This window comes from Syzygium oleosum, unplaced genomic scaffold, assembly GCF_021117445.2.
Source record: "Syzygium oleosum isolate NSW1041296 unplaced genomic scaffold, Sole_v2.1 Sole_v2.18, whole genome shotgun sequence".
Lineage (NCBI taxonomy): Eukaryota > Viridiplantae > Streptophyta > Magnoliopsida > Myrtales > Myrtaceae > Syzygium > Syzygium oleosum.
Window position 1 is genome coordinate 3680298 of NW_026607502.1, and position 18290 is coordinate 3698587.

At 39.5% G+C, this 18290-nt stretch overlaps 2 protein-coding genes across 4 annotated transcripts; one reads left to right on the forward strand and one right to left on the reverse strand.

Moving 5' to 3' along the window:
- Positions 1–3641: 3641 nt before the first annotated feature.
- LOC115682126 (exonuclease 1) lies at positions 3642–11178 on the reverse strand. Of its 3 annotated transcripts, none has more exons than XM_056319555.1 (14): positions 11003–11178; positions 10297–10416; positions 9790–9913; positions 9567–9704; positions 9234–9443; positions 8986–9163; positions 8820–8890; positions 7675–7795; positions 6577–6734; positions 6379–6433; positions 5512–6275; positions 5373–5424; positions 4460–4679; positions 3642–4381 (listed from the first exon to the last, which is right to left on the reverse strand). In XM_056319555.1, the coding sequence occupies exons 1-14, from the start codon at positions 11161–11163 to the stop codon at positions 4297–4299; spliced, it is 2457 nt and encodes an 818-aa protein (XP_056175530.1). In that variant the 5' UTR covers positions 11164–11178; the 3' UTR covers positions 3642–4296. The 3 variants fall into 3 exon arrangements, with proteins under 3 accessions (XP_056175530.1, XP_056175529.1, XP_056175528.1); XM_056319554.1 differs by having other exon boundaries at positions 3642–4378; positions 6334–6433; XM_056319553.1 differs by having other exon boundaries at positions 6334–6433.
- A 2328-nt stretch (positions 11179–13506) lies between these two features.
- LOC115682054 (bidirectional sugar transporter SWEET2a-like) lies at positions 13507–15421 on the forward strand. Its single transcript, XM_030606191.2, has 6 exons — positions 13507–13645; positions 14110–14146; positions 14236–14452; positions 14684–14842; positions 14924–15043; positions 15156–15421. The coding sequence occupies exons 1-6, from the start codon at positions 13585–13587 to the stop codon at positions 15267–15269; spliced, it is 708 nt and encodes a 235-aa protein (XP_030462051.1). The 5' UTR covers positions 13507–13584; the 3' UTR covers positions 15270–15421.
- Positions 15422–18290: the final 2869 nt, after the last annotated feature.

The following is an 18290-nucleotide window of genomic DNA, read 5'->3' on the forward strand; positions in this document are numbered from 1 at the left end:
AATGGCTACAACAGGGCGAAACCAGTTGTCATGTTGAATCGAGACACATACTTCGCTCGGGACGATAAGATACCCAAGTTGATGTGAGAGATGGAATGGTCAATCATAATGAGGCCCATGGGAACGATCCTTAGAAAGGAAGCCTGGTTAGGCGCCACACGGTGATTAAGGCCAATTGGCCCGAACTGTGACATCATGTGACCCACGGGGTTATTTCTTCACATGAAAGGTGATTGTGTGATCATTTTAACATAATCGATAAATTAGTGACACGTCTAAACTCATGTTATTTGAGCATGCTTAATGTTGGGGTTTTGATAAGAATTCATTCTACAGAAAATACGTCTTGCACGTTAGGTCCACTTGTGGTTGGACTATCTACACTCTCTCCAATGTGAAACAATACATGTATGCTACTTCGCCATCTTAAAAGTCTTGCGAGAGTCGCATCTTGTTCAAGTCTCTGCCCTTGACTATCAATCCTCCCCCAAATAAAATTATTCCTTGGATGAGCTCAAGAGATCAAGCGCATCAAAACCATCGAATTTCGGACTGGTCAGGTCAAATTCTCGCTAGTCAAAAAGGCCTAAGAATTTAGACCCACCACAAGACACTGATGTCCATATAAGTAATAAACCTACGAGGTGACATTAGGCCATCTGGCCAAGAGATTCCTTCATTCACTGTGGGAAGGGGATATACTCCCCAGTTAGCCAATCTCATCGTAACCATAAATCACCTTAGACCAAGTACATGATCTTTTTGGGTGTATTTATTTTGCGTAAATTGATAACTTCAAAAATATTTTCCTAACAATAATTGATTGTATCGCTTACAAAAGTAAAAGCTGCATCAGTGACCCTTAGGAAAAGTCACGGCTTTGGATGAGACGGAGATGAGTATTGTGGTGAAGCCCTCGATCAGAATGTCTATGGTGCACAACGAGGAAGAGATCATCATGGTGGGAAAGGCGGTCGGTGGAATCGCGAAGGTGGAAGATTTTGGTTATGACAAACATGACAAGTAGTGGGATCATCTTGATGGGATTGTCATTACGATTTTGATGATGATCGAAGGAATAGTGGTTGTGAGATTTGGGTGATACCATTGCCAACTATTCTAAAAACTTAAACTGTTAGATAAATGTATAATTTATTATTTAAATATTCTAACATCTCCCCTCATGCTTAGTCCGATCTTTTTGACAAGTACTAAGCGTGGAAATATTTAATTGGAGAGATAAATAAAGCCTGGAAAGATTTGAATTCAAGATCTCCAGCTCTAATAGAATAGTTGGCGATAGTCCCACAAAATCTCACATAATATCAGAGCGCAGGTTACCAACAACTCTAGATTCAAAAGTCACACGAGAGAGATGGATTATCGCAGCTCTGACTCGGGGCCCAATGTAGTGAGGAAAAGTTTCATCTTTTGAGCTAGTTTTTGCGGTAAGAGAAGCCCAAAACCACCTAACACCTGTGAGATTTTATGGGACCACAGTCAATTTTTAAAAAATTTAAACTCTCAAATGAATGCACACTTTAGTATTTAAATATTCTAAGAGTGGTGGCGATGACCATGACCATCGGAGACGGGAGGAGTTCAATTTGAAAGTGGACATTCCGAACTTCTATCGAAGCTAAATATTGTAGACTTCGTGGATCTGAAGTGATTTGATTTTTCTAGGTGTGTCAGTTCCTGAACCAGTGGCCATCATGTCCAAAAATCGGGAAGGACTGGGTTCCATGCCGGTTCTTGGGTACCCCGGAAACCAACTTATTCCTATTTTTTGGGTAAAAATCCAAACTTTTGTAAATAAAAAATAAAAGCTGCATCATTTCATTATGAGAACATCCTTGGTTTTGTGGTTATTTGATCGAACTGAAATCATGGTTCAGATCTTGATAGTTGCAAAAGTATTAACAGGTTTAAAACCGATTTCTGGAACCGGCTGTTCGGGCCTTAGTATGGGAATCAAATCAATCCTTGTTCAGTTCTCCCCATAATCGGCTTGGGATCAAACTGACCAGGCAGGTGCCAGGATCGAATTGGACCCAATGCTCATCCCTAGATTTTTCGTGTACATGGAGGTTCTCGAGATTGGAAGGGTGAAATGGGTGGTGTATTGGGTTAAAGGGTGGTGCCTTGAACCGGCGGGAGAGTTCGTAGGAACAAAGACGAAAAGGTCTCCACTTATGGCTTTGGGAGAATATGCATAAGGAGACCATATTTTGTGTAGGGATTATTCATTTCATCGTAACAGTCAATAACCTAATAATCAAATAAGGGTCTAAAGTACTCTCATTTTCTCAAATAAAGGCCTAAAGTAAACATTGCTTCAAATAAGAGCCTGAAGTGGCTTATTAGTCTCAAATAAAGGCCTAAAGTGGGCAAACCGTCTTAAATAAGGACTTTTGGCCGGCCGGTGACTATTCCGACGTTAGAGAATGGGCATTTTAATCAAAAAATTTAAATATATTTTTTTCTTTTCCTTTTCCTTTTTTTTCTTTTTTTTCCTTTCTTTTTTCTTTTTTTTTTCTTTTTCTCTCTTCCCTCTTGTGGTCATTGTCGGCGACCTCCGCCGACCTCAGGCAAGGGCCTCCCTTGGCGGCATTGGGCAACGGCTAGCCTCGCCAGCCTAGGCGAGGGCGAGGGTTGCCCTCGCCGGCATCAAGCAAGGGTCACCCTTGCCTGGGCGGGCGAGCGCCGCCCATGCCTAGGCTGGCCTGGGCGACCCTCACCGACGTCGGACAAGTGTTGCCCTTGCCGGCGATCTCCGCCGGCAACTAGCAGAGGAAAGGGGGAAAAGAAAAAAGAAAAGAAAAGGAAAAGGAAAGGCATAAAACAGAAAAAGGAAAAAGAGAAAAAAAGATAAATGATGAAAATACCCTTTAGCCAGCAAGGTGAGGCCCTTATTTGAGACTAATAAGCCACCTTATACTCTTATTTGAGATAATGTTCACTTCATGCTCTCGTTTGAGACAAGGTCCACTTGAGACCCTTATTTGGTATTTTTCCCTAAAAGAATATGAAGATTGAGTTGCGTATTCACTTGTTGAGTTTCGGTGGAATATTTTCTAAAGCAATGGAAAGTTGCTGCCTTTGAAGATGTTGATCCAAAGCCTATGTAGATTGACAGATGTTTGTGTGATGGAACAATCCAACATTTTAAAACTCGAGGTCAAGTTTTTTCCTAGTGACGGTGTACGACGTCGAAGCCATTAAGATGTCGAGATTTGTTGCTGATTTATTAGAAAAATAGTTGGTTTTTGAATTAGATTGTGAATATAGGATGTTGATGTTATTTCTTTATACGTAGTAGAATCTTGTTGATTATATCCAATGCAATAGTTACCAATTAGTTAGAATTTTCTAGTTTATATTTGTTTATTATCTTTTGGCAAAAGTGAATTGGAAATCTTAAAATTTATCATGAAAGTATAATCGAATCCTAAAACTTTCAGAAAGTGCAATCAAATCCTAAAACTTATCAAATTGATCTAATCAAATCCTTCAGTTAATTGCGCTCTTTGAAAATTTTAAAACTCAATTACATTTTTTTTCTTACTAAAATGACTATGAAGTGTTGTTGGCTAAAAAAAAATAACTCAAGGCTTTTAGATAAAGTGGAAAAGAGAATGAATAGCCAATTCTTGCCGTGTGGCTAATTGACATGTTCCACAATAAAATTCCCTGCAAAAATTGTAGATAACCCTCTGTGATTGTGAATCCCACATTGCCACTTGCAATCAGGAAAGCAAAACTGATCACGTAACCCAGTCCATCAGAACTTTGTGGCTCAAGATATTCGAGCCTTTTCTGGAATGAAATCCGAAAGATGATCCCAATCAAAGTGATCCGGAAATCAAAATATGAACAAAAGGTGTCTAGCAATTTTAGAATGCTAGTTTGACCTGATGAAATGGATCTCCTCCCACAAAAACGATCAACCAACATATCGGGAAAAAACAAAAAATCAACCTCGAGGCCGTCCCTCCACCGCCTCGAAATGAGGGAGTAACATCTTGATTTACAGCATCGAAGATGATGGACATGATGCAAGAATAGCAACGTCGCTGATGATTTTGACTCGTGCAAAACACGTTACTGGATCGACCCTGCTCATAACAGTTGGATGGCAAAGGATTAGAACAAGCATAGTTCACACATTATTATAAAACACAAGCGGATGTTCACTTTGATTGGCCATGCCTGGGCAATATAACAGCTGCAACTATCGTATTGACTAGGAGTTCAGCAGATGCAACTATCTACATCGCAATATACTGCCCACAATCAGCTCCTGCGGGTTGGAATCATGGGCTTCCTGTTCTTCGCCACATATGCAAACTGACTGAAATCTGGGGCAGTAGTGGACCTACTATTGAACGAAATCAATGAGGGATAACCAACTAAGAGCTCGGAAAAGTAGAGAATCTCTATGCTGTCATCCTCTCACCTATTTGTACATGTGTTGTGCACATCCTTCAGAGGGGCACGGAGACCACTGGCACGAGAACCAGAACCAGTGAATCTAAACGACGATATTACCGAGACGAATCTCTCTAATGATTCTTCTGCTATGTCAGAATAGCGGCCCAAATGAGAGACGTCAGCTCCAAATTTTTCTTCAGAACCAGTGAATGACTTCTCTGATCCAGGGGCAGGGGCATGATTACCTGAAGCCAAGAGATGCATCAAATTTCTAACATCATCCTGAGGGAACTTTTAAAACATGTAGTCTCCAAAATGCCAAAGAGGCCACCACAGAACCAAAAGAAAGGTGGACTACCAAATAATGGTAAGCATCTACTTTCAAAATAAAGGTGGACTACCAAATAATGATAACCCTCTGATGAAGAGCCTTCACTTTCAAAATCAAAGTACATGCAGATGAGTCATGGATTTAGAATTCAATTAACCAGAGTATGAGCCTAAGAATGGACTGTAGCTCACTGCTAAACCAGGAGGCCTTTTTTCAGAGCTAAAATGCATTGCAACTTGTAGAGTCAATATTATGGTTCCTCTTGATACGTGGCATAACCCAAAGATTTTGCAAGCTTCCCGGTGATATCGACTTTATTTCATGTACACCCAAAGGCTTGAATGTTGCAAACCAATTAGAAGCTCAGCTTAGCCCTACAAAGGAAATGCAGTTTGGCTTTGTCATGTTAACGCATGCATCTTCATCCATTAGATAATAAATGGCATTCCCAATTTCATCCTTAATTCTGTGAAATCAGTATCTTGTACAATATCTACCAACATCAATCTATATTTATGCCAAACATGATAGTATGTTAAGATTAAGAACCAAGAAAATTGCTAAACAAGTTCTCATATTAATAACGCATTTTCAGTTGACAACGTACCATCATCGACAACAGAATCATCCACATGCATACGCTTTTGCTGGGAGCTCTCCTGAGACAAGGAAAAACAGGACACAGCAGTTAAGAAAGCTATCTTGCTGCGTTGCTAGAAGTTTTGTAGAAAGCAGACTGCACCTACTTTTTCCACTGTGCCATCAAGGGAGGTCTTCCTCTTGATGATCCTTCCTTTCAAAAAGTCAGTCTCGCCTGGATTGATGGGTTGATCACTTTCAACTGGGATATTTTCTTTTTCGTCATCTTTATCGGTATCATTTGCAGACTGATGCTTGAAATAGGAGCTCCTTATAATAACCTTTCTGTTCTCTCTTCTGGCTTTTTCCTCGATTCCGTTTACACCTACTTTTTGCGATATATCATCAAGGGAGGTTTTCCCCTTCATGATCACTCGCTTCGTAAAGTCAGTCTCACCTAGACTGATTGGATGATCACTCTTAACCAGAATATTTTCTTTCCCATCATCTCTATTAGTTTCCTTCGCAGCATGATGCTTGAAATAAGAGCTCCTTACGATGACCTCTCTGTCGTCTTTTCTTGTTTTATCCTCGATGCTGTTTACACCTACATTTTCAGCCGTGTCATCAGGGTTGGTCTTCTTTTTTATTATCATTCCTTTCACACAAACAGTCCCTCCGACACTTGTGGGATCACTTCCAACCAGGGTATCTTCTCGTTCCTTGTCTCTATTAGTTTCATTTACAAACTGATGCTCAAAGTAGGAACTCCTTACAATAGGGTTTTTGTGCTCTTTCCATGTTTTTTCATCAACTCTGTCTATAGGGCTTTTGGGTTGATGCTCCTTCGATGATATACAAGGTTTATGAATCGGAAGCCTGGATTGTTGTAGTAATGAGAGCCCTGGTCTTCCAACCTCGTCCAATGTACCTGCAATTTTTTAATTACTGACAATGTAGACAATGGAAGCCAATTCATGACAACATACCTGCACATATCAGAATCGTATGGCCACGATCGGCTTTGGGCTTACCACTTTCCATTAATCCTGTTGCCTCTGGAACTTCTCGTGGGAAACCATCTTCTTCCTAATTGAACAAAGTTTGAGGAAATCAACTATCTTCAAACATGTTTGTTTTAGACTAAGTATGCATTCACAACTATTCACAATATTTGTGGTGTATCATTCAGGCAAAAAAGGTGTAGTTCCAAGGACAAATCATCTGCTTACTTCATGGAGCTCAGACGGTTGACAATGGCTCGTATCAGCCAGAGCCTCCTCAGAATTGTGTTCACTGAAACTCTGAGAAAGGTTATCCACTGGACTTGACTGGTTAGAGGTAGCTCTAGGAGCCTTGAAATCCCTCTTTGTTTCAAGAGATGCGAAGCCTTAATAAATTAAGGAATACTTTTGTACCATAGCCAAATGAGGATGACCTTTAAAGATCTTGCGCAAAACCATCTAAAGGGGTCCGTGTCAATTTTCAAAGCGTGGAAGAACAAAAGAAAGATATCTTTAAGCCTGACTCATTTTCCTGATGCTGTGATTCAGTTATAATTGCAAACCTAACATAGATTCGATCAATAGAGATTCCCGCTTCTAATTCGAAGTACCTCTTTATGAGACATTTGTCACACATGATGCAGGTCATGCATACAATTACTAAAAGAAGTTTCAACAGTTTCTCTCAAAGATATGCAATCTCTAAGCTACTTGCATCTCATTCAGTCATGTTAGAGCCCAGAACATCAAGCAATATATAGACTCAGAAGCCACTGCGATCAGTGGGCCATGTATCTTATCCTTTAATTGTAGGTGCAGGGGGGTTGATCCTAGCATTATCTCAACAATAATATTGTGAATAGTTTAGGGCCACGCAAGTTTGTAAGAGGCCCCAATTGTGGGAAGAGTAGTTTATGACTGGTCTTAAGTTCTTAGCAGCTGAGAAAGTCTCCTGATCTCTGATAGCTTCCTATATTTGTTGGCACAACAGGATTGATTGGTTGGAGAAAAGAGGGAACATATTTCCTTTCCTCATGGACTAGGAGATTGGCAATCCATGTCAAGTAAATGAAAGGCAAGTCAAAGTGGCAATCAGTCTAAGTGATAGGGCACATAATTGGCTTGTCATTAAACTTTGCTAAGCTCACTCGCTTCCAACAGTCATTTTAATTTTTCTGCGACTTCAGTTCAGAGAAAATATTGTCAGGCACTATCTAACTGCACAAAGCATTTGTAATAAGGCAAAGCATCAAATTATACTTATAGAAAATAAATGCATGTAAGAAAGAAAAGGTAATCACAAAAATTGGGGTTTTAAGAGGATACAAAAATATTTTGTCAGGACATTCTTCTGTGCAGGTAAGTCTAGCTTCTTCTTTTCACCTTTGGGCTTGAAAAGTTTCAAATATTGTGCTTTCTCAATCACCATGGCGCTAACATCCCTGCCCTGTCAAAACTTGGAACAATGTGAAGTAATTCAAGCATTATCGAGTACGCACCATTGACCTCTTACTTATGGTATCAAAAATCAAAACTAAGCTTAAATGTATTAGTCAACGCATTGAAATATGCAGGGGATGTCCATCAACTATTTTACGTGGTTATCTTAATCTAGTTATGAGATAATTCTACCAGCCAATCCAAACTTTATTGACAACATAGTAATAACAAGTTCCCCCACTTAATTTCTTGAACACGTACTTTTCGTATTTCACCATAGTCAACTTTATACTGTTGTGTATGGAATTAAGATAGTGCATGTAATTGCAGAAGACTACCAAACCTTACTATCTTGTGTTACGAAACCATTCTTTCAAATTCTCACTATGAAATTTTGCTCCAGAACCAAAGGTCCTCATCGTCACTATCCTTCAAGTTAATAAAACTTCATACATTGAATTATTCACATTACATGAGAACCTTTGAATTCCTATGAACTTCAGATGTGATGTGTCTAGAAAATAACAGTCTTGCAGCCAAAAGATCATGGTAAATAGTGTCAAGAAAAGGACTTTTACCTCAGTAAAACAAAAGTTTCTAGCCCCAATGCTTTTAGTTATACAGCCTTAAGCATTCAAAAAAAGAAAAAAGAATGTGAAGTAAACAAAGGATTACTTTCAAGTCACGAAGGCTGAAAAGATGTTCAGAAAATCTTTATGTAAATCTTCCTATTGTTCTACGTTTCATTGGGAAGATGTCTCCTTGAATTATCTAACTTATCAAATATCTCCCAGTCAAGCTTCAACCTCAGTCAGCTTTCGGAAGATCACTTTAAATGCTGTATCTGCTCAGGGAACTTCTTTCTAAATTGAACTATTTCCTCAATCAGCTGGCTTTCTGAATATAGGGGAATGGTATTTATGGCATTATATTCCTTAAATGTACAGGAATCCAGTAGTTTTAGGCACTTCAGAAGAAATCTGAAGAGGAGAAGAGAAGTGCAAAACAAACATAATGAATAAATATTATACCTGAAATGGAACTTTGGTAAATGGATCGAGATCCCCTTCTGCAATACCTCTGGCCACATCTTGCGGTATTGATGTATTTCCAGTTAAGGTTTTGTTTAAATTGCATATTATCCATAACAAGCTAATATAATAAACTAAATATCCAAATTAGTTCCATAAAAAGGATATGGTCCTAGAAACTCCAACTCATCATCAGCAACATTCGATATATCATATAGATATACAATGGCTTCATTAATCGGATCATAGACCCGTTGATGCTGGAAAGTCAAAATGGCCTTTTGGAATAATTCTTCATAACTTGGAGGAACTGAAACACCGGTATATTTCAAGTGCTTAATCACCTGTATCCAATGCATGTTGGAGAGTTACAAAGAAAGTGATAGAAAAACATATAACAAAATGAATGCTCACTTTATCATAAGTTTTGAATTTTTTGATGTGTGCATGCGCTGTTTTCAAACCCATGCCAGGGAGTGATTGCAAGTAGTCACACCCGCTCAATATGCACATCTCAAGAACCATCTGCTTAGTAAATCCAACAAAACTGAGCTCCCTGTTCTGATGTAGCTTGGAGTACTGGAACTCAACACCTTCGCCAAACTTGTCCATTTTGAAGATTATCTGAAAAATTAAATATATACAACCACAGAAAACACTAAGTGGGTCAAAAATGTTATAATTTGCTTAGTGGTTGCGTGTTGTAATGCCTAAGATATAGCAAGAAGCAGCTACTGGATAACTTACTCTGGGACAGCCAAATGGTATAAGATCTGAATCCTCTGTGATCACAGCACCGACCTGTTTACTGACTGCCAAGAAAGTCATCTGAGCATCCGCCTCGTAAGGGGCAACAACATAAGAAATGCTCTCCTGCTTTAAGACCTTCCGCAAGCAACCATGCCAATCAAGACGTGATAAATTCCTCAGCAATGAACTTTACTTTAACCACACATTGTATTCTTCATACCTGGATTAGCTCGTGTGCCATGGAAGGGGTGATGTCTACTGCTTTTTGATAGCACTCATAAGCAGCAGCATGATTTCCATTTGACTCATGCTCAATAGCACGAGCAAGATTTTCCTTCCTGGACCTACGTAAGCAAAGTAGTTCTAGTTCTTTAGTGACTCTACACATGATTACAAAACTTGGAAACATCTGGACCTTCCCTAAAATAACAGAAGTCATTGACCGAGCCCTTCCAATTTGGATATTTAGGAACTTGGGTCACATAAAAAAGTGAAGAGGGGATGCCTAGACAAACAGAAGTTTAATTCTATTTAGATAGGCTCTAACGTTTGAGGGAGGAGAGGCTCCTATCTTGTACAAAGGAAACACTATTTATTGTTTAAGATTTGCTCTAAACCAATAACATAAGTAGACAAGTGAACACACTAAAGATTCGAAAAAACAATTGAAAATTTTGGATTTGAATTTAAATGTAAATGATTCTGCTGAAGAGCTAAAAAAACATACCTTCCACGCTTGTTCTCCTGTTCAATCTTCATCGGTAGGAGACCTCCATCGAAAACAAGAACTGGTTTTACTCCATAATGCCGGAGCAAATTCACTCTGCGCATGCAGTACTCAATGTGCCTGAGAATCAAACACCACTGAAGCGTGAATAAAGTAGGACATCTAGAACTAACTAAACCATGGCACTTGATGTGTTTATTGCGAGCAATACTAAATACAAAAATTTTCCGGCTGCATATCTCTCACAGCTAATTTCATGACGCACTGAACATTCTTGCTCAAGCATAAAGTCGAAACGGGAAAAGTCGCCGATTGGCCATCTTTCAATTTCAGATTCAAGAACTTCACTTTCTTACGACACCCAATTACCAACCATAGCACTTCTGGCCACCAAACTCACGAGGCAGAAAAAGTAGATGAGACAAGTCACCTTCAAATTGAGCCAACTTATACCGCTTTCTGTATAGATAGCTAAGACCAATCGAACTAATCACTCAGATCAAAAGGGCAATCATCAAATTTCCTTCATTTCCTCTCCCCTCGAATTTCACAAGAACCCACATGAACTCCAAACCGATTGAGAAGAAAAGGGTTTCTTCCGTTCGTGATGTGTAGTGCATATCAAACCGGGGAAAAGACGACCCATCATCCCATTTCCGATCACGGACAAGAAACGTGATAAATTCAGGGGGAATGCGAGACTGACCTGGTGGTGGGCAACCCGTTACAGAGCTCCCTGCTGCAAGAGAGAGCGCCCTTGTGGAGCCAGGAATAGGTGTCGACGGCGACCGAGCAGCCCTCCAGCTCCCTCACGTGGACCGGCGCCATGATCGACTTCAACAGCGGCAAGAGACCCTGTATCCCCATATCTCTTGTTCTCTCCCGAAGCTTTCTTTCTTCCTCCCCTATCAGAGTTTTGAGAGAGAGAGAGAGAGAGAGAGAGAGATAGAGAGAGAGCTCTAACGCTCCAATCTATGGCGGGTGCAGCGTTGCCGCGACGGCGAAGGAAGGAAGGAAGGCGGGAAACTTTTGAGCTTTTGGCGGTAGTGCGAAATCGTGTTGGTAAAAAGGGATTTTTTTTTTTCTAATTTCTTTGGTCTTTTTTTTTTCTTTTTTCTTTTTTTCCTTCGAAATGGGTTTTTGTGCTTGATTATTTTTTTCTAATATATATATATATATATATATATATATATATATATATATATATATATTTTATTTTATTTTTATAACCGAGGTGTCCGCGCGACCGGCGAGCTAGGGCTCAAATCGGCGGTGATGCCCGACTAGTCCTCGAGGGGGGCTAGCGCAGCATCCCACCGCCACGACCCCCCACTTAAATCACCGATGGGCAAGTTTGAACCTAAGACCTCTCGTGAAAGGAACTGAGCGCAAACCAACGCGGCCACCGATGGGTGGGTGAAATAATTATTAACCATTTCTAATATATTGATGTCGTGAGATTAAATAAATACCCATTTTGTTATATTTATTATTAACTAATCGATTTCTGCATAACGTTTTAAAACCCCAGAAAAGGAAAATTTTAGTATTTACGGCATTTTCACTTGGAGATTAAAAAGAAATTGTATTTTGCAACGTTTTGTGAGAGTTAAAAGCCTTTTTTTCCATTAAATTCAAAGGGTAAAGTGTTGTAAAACGTATTTCTAGTATATATTAAGATATCTCACAAAAAGGTTTGAGTGATTTCATTGCAATCACAACACGTATTTTTCATCACAACACGTATTTTGTCCTTTGTCAGCAAACGATCGAGAATTCATTTCATTAAGATCACAACAGTGTCCCAAAATACAATTTTATTTACTAAAATTAGAGGAAAATAGGAGGCAAGAGGCCTGAACACTCATTGTCAATAAAAAGCTAGCTCCGGATATACTCGAAACCACGTAAAAAAATTCACAATTCATTATCGTCAAAACGCAACACCAAAGCTGATAACAGTAACCCAAAAGGGTAATGGATAAAATGATTGGGAAACGTCGTCCACAAAACGAACGGCAAGTTCGAATCTCATAGGGGATTGATATATTCGTGATTAAGAAAGGAAGAAAAATTATACTTTGAGAACTCGAAACGGAACGGATGTAATTATTATAATTGCACTACTTATCATCCACAGATGAATATAGTTATCAAATACGCAGGATGTAAAGTTCAACGTTCATTCAATTGGTTGGCAATTATAATACCTATACTATATTTTCTGTTTAATGAATAATTATTCGGAAAAAAAAAAAACAATGTTTGCTTATGTGGTCCTTAGGTCGACAATGCCCGTCGTCGGTCCTCCTCCTCTTCATCATCTTCAAAACTTACTGTGTTGTCGCATCGTGCTTCAATTAGCCATTAATATCCATGATGCATGGGGCCAATCATTCAAGTGGTTGAGAAATGAGGAAGCCATTTACGGAGAAGCACGTGAAATAAATGGCTTAATTGATGTGGGAATCATGGATATTAATGGCTATTGAAGCACTAGTTTTGTGGTGGGTGACTTGCCCCTTGAGCTTGTGCCAATCCGAAGTGGCTCAATTTGAAGTTATCCCCTCAATGGCTTTCACCAAAAATGACATAATCTTCCATAGAAGAATGAATTTACTAAGATGGCTTACTAAGATGTAATTCGGTACAACCAACCCAAACCAGTTCTTGCCGTGAAAATGGGTATTGCGGCTTTTACCGGGTGTTTGCCAAAACAGCGATGGTTTATAACGATTCTTAAGAAGCTACTTCATCTAGTTCGAAGGTATTGCAGCTTACCAAACATATATTACCAAACATATAAGTCCCGAGACTTCGCATCACAATTACTGTGCATCGCAATCTTAGTTCGGCCACGATTATATCGAATGGTTTCTAAGCAACTTGCTCCTGGTTGTCGAGTCTGATCCACTCATTTAAAGCACTACTTATAGTCCAACAACGTGCAACACACACGAGAAAAAGGAATTATTGGCTTCAGGATTCATGTTAAAGATGCTTTTTTTCTGGTAGTGTAGCTTTTAATTTGTGGTGCATATGTCACGGAGCAGTTGTCCCACGTCCGCACTGAGCGATTGCTCATCCACAGCCATAATAATAAGAAGTGCCCACAAACATCCAAGAGAAACGTTCTCGTCACTCTTGTCGCCTGAGGAAACATGAGAACTTTTGTGTATAAATGCTTTTTCCTTGTGCAATTTATGTACAAACACACACACGAGAGAGAGAGAGAGAGAGAGAGAGAGAGAGAGAGAGAGAGAGAGAGAGAGGTGGATATTTGCGTAGATGCTGTCCAATTCGGGTCTCTCTGCAAATTCCATATGCAGCGATGCAGCAGGAGTTGCAGGTACATATGCACGAGGTTCACTTCATCTATTACTCTATAAAACCTTCTTTTGCTACTACTGGTAGGGAGTTGATCAAAAGGCTGATAGAACTGAAATGATGTGGGGAAATCGCATTGTGTAAAATTGAATTACAAAGAGGGTTTCGGCTTTAGATTGTTCCTCTCTTCATGAATCGATCGATGCGAATGTGATCTCCGAGAGTTCTGGCGGGTCATCCTAGATTAGATCTGTTGGTTCATTCTGCTTCCATGATGAACACTAGAGAAATCTCGGGTTCCTACTTGTTTTAAGTAGTTTGAATTGGAAAGCAAATTGCTCTTCTGCTAATTTGTGGGCACTCCGTGCATCTGCAACCGAATCATTTGTACTGGAAACAATTGCCCCCCTCCGAGATGCCATTTCGATCGAGACTAATATGAATTGTGAATTCGTTGTCTCTAATTTCTCTCGGCGTGAATCGCAGGAAACGTCTTCGCCCTCGTACTGTTCATGTCCCCAATGTAAGCTGTTAACATAATAAGCACTTCAGTTATGGATATGATTCCGATAATTTCGATTCACTGCAAACATTGGTTGTGATGACCTGCAGACCGACATTTCGAAGGATTGTTCGTAACCGGTCCACCGAGCAGTTCTCGGGATCGCCTTACCTATACACGCTCTTGAATTGCTTGATATGTCTGTGGTACGGCTTGCCACTCGTGTCGCCCGGCGTTATAATGATCGCGACCGTCAATGCGATCGGGGTTGTTTTCCAGGCGTCCTACTTAATCGTCTTCATCGCGTATGCCAGTAAAGCCAAGAAGGTAAATTGCTCGCCCCCACGAGAGATTAATCCCCCAAATTAAGTCTAATAGATCCGACCAATCACACCTCGGAAAAACCTGTTTAAATGTTGTCGGGTTTATGATCGATCGAGCCTGTTGCATCCGTTACGTGCTGATCTATCGAAAAGATTTTCGTCTGGGCATTGCTCGGTCGATATATGTTCTGCTGCTTCTGCGTGACTCTTACCGATTTCTTGGTGACTGCTACAGCTGAAGATGTTGGGACTAAGCATATCAGTACTTATGCTCTTCCTAGCCGTGGTGTTCGTAAGCTTGCAGTTCCCCGATTTGCGCTCGCGGCAGATTTTCGTCGGGTACCTAAGTGTCGCTTCCATTATTTCCATGTTCGTGTCGCCCCTCTTCATCATCGTAAGTCCATCGAAGTAGTCGTGCGAACCGACATCAAACGGCACGATTCCTAATTCCCCACGATCGGCTTTTCTTTTGCAGAAGTTGGTGATCAGGACGAGGAGCGTCGAGTACATGCCTTTCTATCTCTCTTTCTCGACCTCTCTGACGAGCCTCTCTTTCCTCGCTTACGGATTGCTCAAAGCCGATCCATTCATTTACGTGAGTTCCCATCTCCGTCATACCAATTCACTTCCTGCTGTTTTCGCGATATCCTGCATATTCAGCCGCTGCGATCGGGGAAAGGATCTGACATTTCCGGTATTATGTACAGTTTCCGAACGGAATCGGGACGATCCTGGGAATAAGTCAGCTGGCATTGTACTTCTCCTACAAGAGTGCATCCACAGAGCAGCTGAGAGAGCCCCTGATGAACTCGAGCGCCTGAGAAGATCACATGCGCAGCCAGGGACCGATCTTTGTATCGGTTTCGGTTCTCTTGTGTGGCTGAAGTTGTCCAAATTCGAAATCTGTATCGATCTATCTCGTGGTGTTCGACGTTCTGTCGATGCTCGATAGTATTTTCGGGAAGCATTTTGAGACGTTTTTGGTCCGATCCAAGCATAGAACCAACGCCTTAAAAACCGGATTTTCGGGAGAAGCTGATGAATAATACATAGATGAAAGACCACCGCCCTCAGCGGCTGCGCTGGCTTCGGGCTCCCCTCCCCCCACAAAGGGTAGGAGTTCGAATCCCAGCGCTGGCGTTAGGGATTCTTAAGCGTGACGCCGTGGTGGTGGGTCCTGCGCTAGCGTCACCCCGGGTTTAATTACCTCCTCGGCTGTCGGCCGTGCGGGGGGTTCCCGGGTTACCAAAAAAAAAAAAAATACATAGATGAAAGACGGACTAACGTAGCAGAGCCAATTCCTCATGTATACTAAGCAGAAAGGCCCGTGCATATTGCAGCTGCAAGTTGCGTAGAATCTTCAATCAATGAATGAAACTGAGAGCGAGCGCATCCTCTCTCTCTCTCTCGAGAGCGCGCACAACATGAACCCGACACCTTTCTCTAGCTCAACTTTCATATCCTCACTGCTATTATGTGCTCGATTGATTAAGAGACCTAGATTGATTATAGGCGTAGATTTTGGCAATCACCCTCTCGAAGTTTTGCCACATCGATGATTTGGTAAACCGAATAACAAAACTTATAAACGCGTGGCATAACGTGCAATCGAATCCTAAATATTTAAATTTGTGCAATCAAGTCATGATTATTATTCTTTTAATGAATTTTGGTCAATTTCCATAACACCTGGATACGGTGGCCGACACTCCCCAGACAGCCTTCACCCGCTCCGAGGATGTGGGATTCCCCACCCACGTTGTGCTCTCTCTCTCTCTCTCTCTCCTTTTCTCCGGAGTCTCTTTCTTTGTTGTTCCAGTTTTCTAATTTGACTTTTTTTTAATTCTTCTGCAAAACTTTTTTTTGTTAAAAAAATATCGACTTTTAGTAGGGATGATTACAAAAAAAAAAAAGGCATATACGTACTCGCGGAAATTCTTCTGGTCAATTTTGACCAATTTGATCTTAAATCTTTTGACGATTCAGTCCTAAACTTTTTAATTTGACCAAATTAGTCTTAAATTTTTTGGTGATTTGCCAATGTAATTATTTTGGCTAATTTTGGCTCGAAATCGCTAGAGTGGATGTTGGCAGTCTTACGTGGCACGATCGGCGCTAACGTGGACAATTTTTATAATTTTTTGCAATTTTCCTTTTTTCTAAAAATAAAAAAATAAAAAAATCATAATCTTTTTAAAAAGTGCAAAAATTGTCCACGCCAAAGATATCATGCCAAAATTGGCTGGAAAATCTACATTGGCAAATCGTTAAGCGATTTAGTACTAAACTGATCAAACTAAAAAATTTAAAATTGAATTGGCATCAGTACAATAAATTATGACACTTTTTTGGTAATTATTTCCTTTTAGTACGGCGCTACAACAATTACATTGTGTGAATATACTAAACTCGAGTTAAGCATGTAAAATTGAAGATGATATCTTTGTTAATGATGTCCAACTAACCAGCACAATTTTATATTCAATTAAAGGCACAAATTTGACTTTGAGTGATAATTATGGCTCGAATTTTTATTGCCTCATTAAACATCACTAACTTTCACTTAAATCTCAAATTTGGTCCGAATAATTTGAAAATTTCACATCATGGGAGCCAGGTCTGGGACTCGAGTATAAATTGGTGCTTTTTATCGAGACAAAATAAAGTTCATCCCAGAATTGTAATTCAAGATAAAGTTGGTGTTTTTTTTTTTTGGAATTAGCCATTGATATAAATAGCCAATTTAAATATTATTAATTTTTATATTTCATTAAGATTGACTTCCAATGATATAATTCAAATCCACATTGCGATGAGCTCTACATAATTATAATTTGAACATAATTAAGATAAATTCAAAATGTGAAAATTCGGCATTGGGTTCGAGCCATGTTTTTCGCATAGCGGATGCATTACACTAGGTATTCATATGTAATCATGGAGATGCTAATCGTGGACACGCTATGTAGGATATTAATTAAAATAGACATATACGTATTCGCAGAAATACTACATAGTACATAGGGTATTTACTAATAGTCAATTAAAGAAGAAGAGGAGGAAATAAAAGAAAATAGAAAAAAATAAAGTTAGAGCAGGAATAGGAAAGATTCGTAAAAGTAGAAATTCAAACAAAACATGGACATGGTTCGATTAATCGTGTAAGATGTATGGTACATGAAGTGCAAGTCTTATATAGGATTCACGTAAAAGAGTTCTCAACATGTATTGGAAAAATGTAACATTTTGGAATGAACAAATTAATAAGGAAGGTTCGATCAGAAATAATTATTAAGAAAAGAAACAGAAAAAAGAATCTAAAAACTACATAAATTATGCATTAGTGAATGGACTAAATAATTACATAGAATAGCGAAAAAGGTAAAAATACAGGAAAAATAAGCGTAAAAACAAGGGATAACGACACAAAATGGTCTTTAAACTTTGGCCCAATGTGCAACGTGGTCCATGAACTTTAGTCTAATGTTGAATGTCGTCTCTGAACTTTTAATTTTTTAATGTGCTCTCGAACTCTTGTGCCCATTCAGTGGAGTCCCCGAACCATATGAAAATATTTTCATATAGTTTGTGGACTAAATTGAATATGTACAAAAATTTCATGAACTGTATTAAAAAAATTAATAGTTCATGGATCATATTACATGTTGGACTGAAATTCATGAATTATATTGAATAAATTAAAAGTTCATGTCACAATGTACACTAGACCAATGTTTATGGCATCATTTTTCCAAAAAACAAAAAGGGGGATGGACTGGAAAACGAGAATGAAAAGTCAGAGTTGGCGGAGCAAAAAAGTTTAAAAAAAAGGGGAAAGACAA

Coding starts and splice junctions, on each gene's coding strand:
- LOC115682126 (XM_056319553.1), bottom strand. CDS start 11,163: ATGGGGATACAGGGTCTCTTGCCGCTGTTGAAGTCGATCATGGCGCCG. Junction 10,417..11,002: donor AACGGGTTGCCCACCACCAG/GTCAGTCTCGCA, acceptor TTTGATTCTCAG/GCACATTGAGTACTGCATGC. Junction 9,164..9,233: donor AATTCAAAACTTATGATAAA/GTGAGCATTCAT, acceptor CATTGGATACAG/GTGATTAAGCACTTGAAATA.
- LOC115682054 (XM_030606191.2), top strand. CDS start 13,585: ATGCTGTCCAATTCGGGTCTCTCTGCAAATTCCATATGCAGCGATGCA. Junction 13,646..14,109: donor CGATGCAGCAGGAGTTGCAG/GTACATATGCAC, acceptor CGTGAATCGCAG/GAAACGTCTTCGCCCTCGTA. Junction 14,453..14,683: donor ATGCCAGTAAAGCCAAGAAG/GTAAATTGCTCG, acceptor TGACTGCTACAG/CTGAAGATGTTGGGACTAAG.